The 4,705-nt window shown below is 32.2% G+C and overlaps 1 protein-coding gene across 2 annotated transcripts in view; it reads right to left on the minus strand.

The window, feature by feature from the left end:
• Positions 1-4,467, minus strand: part of LOC108365733 (sodium/potassium-transporting ATPase subunit beta-1-interacting protein-like) — a 28,217-nt gene extending 23,750 nt beyond the window's left edge. For both annotated transcript variants that reach the window (XR_001847993.1, XM_017619869.1), the window contains exon 1: positions 4,334-4,467. Coding sequence is in view for 1 of the 2 variants with exons in the window: in XM_017619869.1 (XP_017475358.1) it covers positions 4,334-4,429 (96 nt within the window). In the remaining variant the exon portion in view is untranslated. The remainder of the gene's footprint in view (positions 1-4,333) is intronic.
• Between the last annotated feature and the right edge of the window lie 238 nt (positions 4,468-4,705).

The following is a 4,705-nucleotide window of genomic DNA, read 5'->3' on the forward strand; positions in this document are numbered from 1 at the left end:
CTCATGAACAGCTTTAATTTGATACCCATATTAAACAAATACATCCTAAGGTTACCCGGGTCCACGTTTTGGGGCCACGCCCCCTTTATATATCAAAATATTTTTTACCCTGTGACCATCCCTGGAAGATATCCAGTGCGTGTGTAAAATTTGGTTACGATCGGCTTATTCGTTTAGGAGCCAAGTGTGTCTATAGGTACATACATAATTTGAATTTTATATATATAGATTGTTTTTTGCTATCAGTTACTTATCGCCCCTTGATGACGGAAGTTGTTTGAAATGTGTGTTTGCTTTTGTGATATCTTCACTCGGCTACATATTTATGCTTATCTACATAAATACTATTTATATACAACTTTGATATCTTTGTTTAACAACGCAAACGATGATAGCGTGGTAAACATTTATTAATGTGTAAAGGTGAAACAGAAAGTGGGGAGTTTAAAAATCTGTCAAACGGAGCAGCTAGGCATGAAATGCATTCAGGCCTTGCACAGTGGTTCAAAATTGTCATTTGTATTTGATTTTTGATTTTTTGTTTGTTTGTATTATTTTGCACTAAGCATTCCCCTACTCCAATGTTACATAACAAAAACTAGTTGAAAACAATTGTAGGGTTCCCTCAAACGAAAAAAAAATCACAAGAAAAATTTTAAATGTTATAAAAAACTTTCACCAAAATTAAAAAAAAAATAATAATTGAGTTTCTAGTAAAATATTGGGTATGCAGTTTTGCACTTGTAACTTGCACCTTATTATAAAATTTAATGATTTAATAAAAAGGCATACCCAACATTTTCATAAAAACCAAAAAAATAAAAAATATAATTTTGGGCAAATCGTTTTTTAAAACATTTTAAGTTTTATTTTTTTCCGTTTTAAGAGAACAATTATTTTCAACTATTTGTAACATTTACTAGCTGCAGCGGGAGAATCTTCCTTCAAAATTGCTACTTCTCTGCACTGCACTAAAAAATCTAATTCAAACGAACGAAAATTCAAAAGTCGGACTCAATTGGTCTCTTGCAAATTTTATGAGCTTTCATTAAAAAAAATAAAATAATAATAATAATTAAATTGAATAAAAAATTAAAACTACAATGAGTTGTGAACACACAATTCCAATTTTGAACCACTGTGCCGTGGTGGCTGCCGTTTTTCTACGTTCGTTGTAGTTTTAGAAATATTGAAGACTCAACTGCATAGGATTTTCAACCCCAAAACAAAGCCTTCTTGTTTTTGCTTTTCTTTTTTAATTCGGCAGGAGTCGGTGACCTTCAGAGGTAGAATAGACAAACCAAGAAGTATAAACCATTGAGTAACGCAAGGCGGCGCTTTGCGTCTTACACTTTGCAAGACTTTTCCTAAGCTCCTGCAGCCGCCTCAGCGAGTTCCAATGACCCCCTACGCCGTTGAGTGAGTGGTCACTAGCACGAACTGCATTCGTTCTTTACTGCGGTAAATCTGCGAATCTCCGTCGTGAAGTCTACGGCCACCATATTTGCCAGATGCACAAGTGAGAAGACTGGAACTGAACATACGAGGTCGATGGCGCATAAATCCCAACCAAAATTCTCACAATAATACTGGGTTCAACGATCAACAGCCTTCGCGCGTTGTCGGCCAATGCAACGAAAATCCACAACAAGTTGGGTAAGGTCTAGGGTTGCCAACCTTACTATAATATATAGTATTGTACTATTTTTTGGGTCTGCGTACTATATGCTGTTGGAAAAATATATAGTACGCAAAAATACTATATTTCTTCAATTATAAAAATAAATATATTTCAGTAATTTGTAAGAACAAAATGTTTTAACTTTGATGACATTTATACTGAAATATCAATATTACAAGAAATATACTTTAAAACAAAGGGTCCACAGATCGAAAATGGCAACATTTTTAAAAATACTCAGAAAGATTTACCAAATTTACTGAAAGTTATTTCGCTTATGCTCTGTATTCCTGCAACTTTGGCATTCACAGAAAGAGTTTTTTCTAGATTTTGAAATGGTGAGATGAGAAAAATAAAGCGAATATCTCACTAATAAAAAGTGAACTTTAGTTTTATATTAATTGGCTATAAAACATATGATACTTTCAAAGAAATGTATTTTTTTATAGAGGAAACGCATAACACAGAAAAAAATGTACACATAAAAAGCATTTTTACTTTACCATATATTCAAGTGTACTATATTTTTTCAGATTTTTTTGAAAAGTAATATAAATTTCGGAGGAACTGTTGGCAACCCTAGTGAAGTCGAAAAACCGGAATAAAGTATGCAAGTGATTTGATGCCAGCACATGGATGAAAGACCAGAAGAGACCATGCTCGCTGCGTACAAGGCCAGCGGGTAATCGGTATATTCATCATTGGTTGATAAAATCAAATCAAGCACACTACAACATTATCGACAGAGTCAACCCTCCGTACGTTGAGAAAAGGTACCTAAACAAGCTGGGAGGAAAAAACGCTTAGCTAGCACGGATAGACGATAGCAAGTTTGGTTCTACCTCATTGAGTTCGTTCGTTTCGTCACTCGCTAACTGATGGCGAATCGATGACGGCTTATGTATCAGAAATATTATTAATATCTCTTGTCCCTATTTTATAAGCTCAACAAAAATATATTTTCTTAGTTAACTAATCCCACTTTGCATAAGCTACGATATTTTTAGACAATGTGCTATTTTCCGTCTAAAATAGAAATAATGATTTATATTGTTCTTTTTTATTTTTCTTTTGGTAATTGATTATTCATGCGTGTTAGCATCTACGATTAACGAATATACGCAACGATATCAACGATAACGGGGGGGGAATCAAAACAGCTGTCGATCGTTAAGTCAAAACGTGCGATGCAATAAACAATCAAATGAATGAATGAATGAAGGTAGACAGCGGAAAGCGCGCAAAGAGGTCACTCGAAGTGATCGTGTTATTAGCAGTGGCGATTTAAGCAATGCGTGTGTGTGTGGGGTATAGAGCGTAGGCACGTGTTTGGCTAGAAAATAGGCGCAATGCGGCAAATTACAATACGACACTTGATATGCAGACGAAATCAATAATAAATGAATTTCCATACACTTGCACTGTGAGAACGATTTAGGCATATGCGTGGAAATATGTGGATTGATTATCGATGATTACGTCATTGAAAATGTGCGCTGAAGCACCAACTTCTAGGTCAAGTAATTATGAAAAACGTTACCATTTCAAGTGTTTGTTTATATTTTTAAGTTAAAGCAACCAAATTGTTTGAACATATTAAATTCATAACAGCTGTTTTTTTGTGGAATAGTTTAGTAATCAAATAAAAATATAATCGATTACACTGAGCATGCGTGGAGAATTAAATGAAGCACTTATCCGCTTGATAAATGCACTTTTACCTCTTTTATATCAAGAAAACTTTTAAATCCATATTTTTTCGTTAAGTGACACACTGACACATTTTGAAAGCCCTTCTTCTTCCACATAACTGTACGTATATTTATAGTTATTAAAAATTATGAATATCAAACAGGCAAAAACTAGGCAACGACAAACTACTTTTATGTACATATGTATAAATGTTACAACGGTTTTCTAACTTTTACATAATCAAAAAAAAATAATATGCATGCCGGCACTTATTGTACCTACCGATATCACCGAACAAATTATTAGAGTTTCTAATAAGTCCATAAAAATTTAATTCTGTTTGGTTTTATTTATAAAAAGCAAATAAGTAAATGAAGATAAGTGAAATGAATATTTGCCTGGAGGAGGTGAACCACTCGGCGACCTAATCGGCGACAGGATATACATATAAATTTAAATAATATTTTATACGTTCTGTGTTTTGAACACATTTTTGTGCAATTCTTAAATTTTACCAATTTATCAAAAATTCACGTCCAGTTTTTAACTCACAAAAAATGATTGTTCGTGTAGATATACAAAGATTTGCTAATGCTTTCAAATGCTCAAAACATGATGACTAGGTTTTAAGTGACCAAAAATTTATGTCCAAATTTTAAATTACAAAGAAAAAAATTACCATTTTTTTAACCACAAAAGTATTAGCTATGTTCATTACTTAGTTAGCCAAAAATTCATAACTAGCTTTAAATTAGCAAAAAATTATGTTAACTCAAACTAAGGTCGGCTTTTTAAACAAATAAAAATATATGTCCATTATTTTAAATTTATCTGTTTGCCAAATACTACAATGAAAATAAAATATACATATAAATTAATGCAACTATCTCATTGCGATTAAAGTATTAAAAATAAATAAATAAAATAAATATAATTTTTCAACATTTCCACTCTACTCACGGTTATTATATATTTTATTCTAAAATGATATGCTCCATAAAATCCCAATATGATGAATATTATGTGAAAGAAATTGACCAATATGGGCGCCCACATGTATCCGAGAAAATCGAATACTTGGCGTTCGATGATTGTTATCTGTAAAAAAAAAAGGAAATAAAAAACATTAAGTCATTGGTCAATTTAAAATATACAATTTGCTGTATGCATCATTATACATACATATAAGTACATACATAAATGGCATATCAATAACTTCAATTATGTACAATAACAATAATATATGTATTGAGTTCCACAGTTGAATACCACAATAGAGCAATGCAGTGTAAATGGAATTGCGTGCTGTTATATAAGAGTTCCAATTGAATG

This window comes from Rhagoletis zephyria, unplaced genomic scaffold, assembly GCF_001687245.7.
Source record: "Rhagoletis zephyria isolate East Lansing unplaced genomic scaffold, Rhagoletis_zephyria_1.1 Rzeph_scaffold_01980, whole genome shotgun sequence".
Taxonomy (NCBI): domain Eukaryota; kingdom Metazoa; phylum Arthropoda; class Insecta; order Diptera; family Tephritidae; genus Rhagoletis; species Rhagoletis zephyria.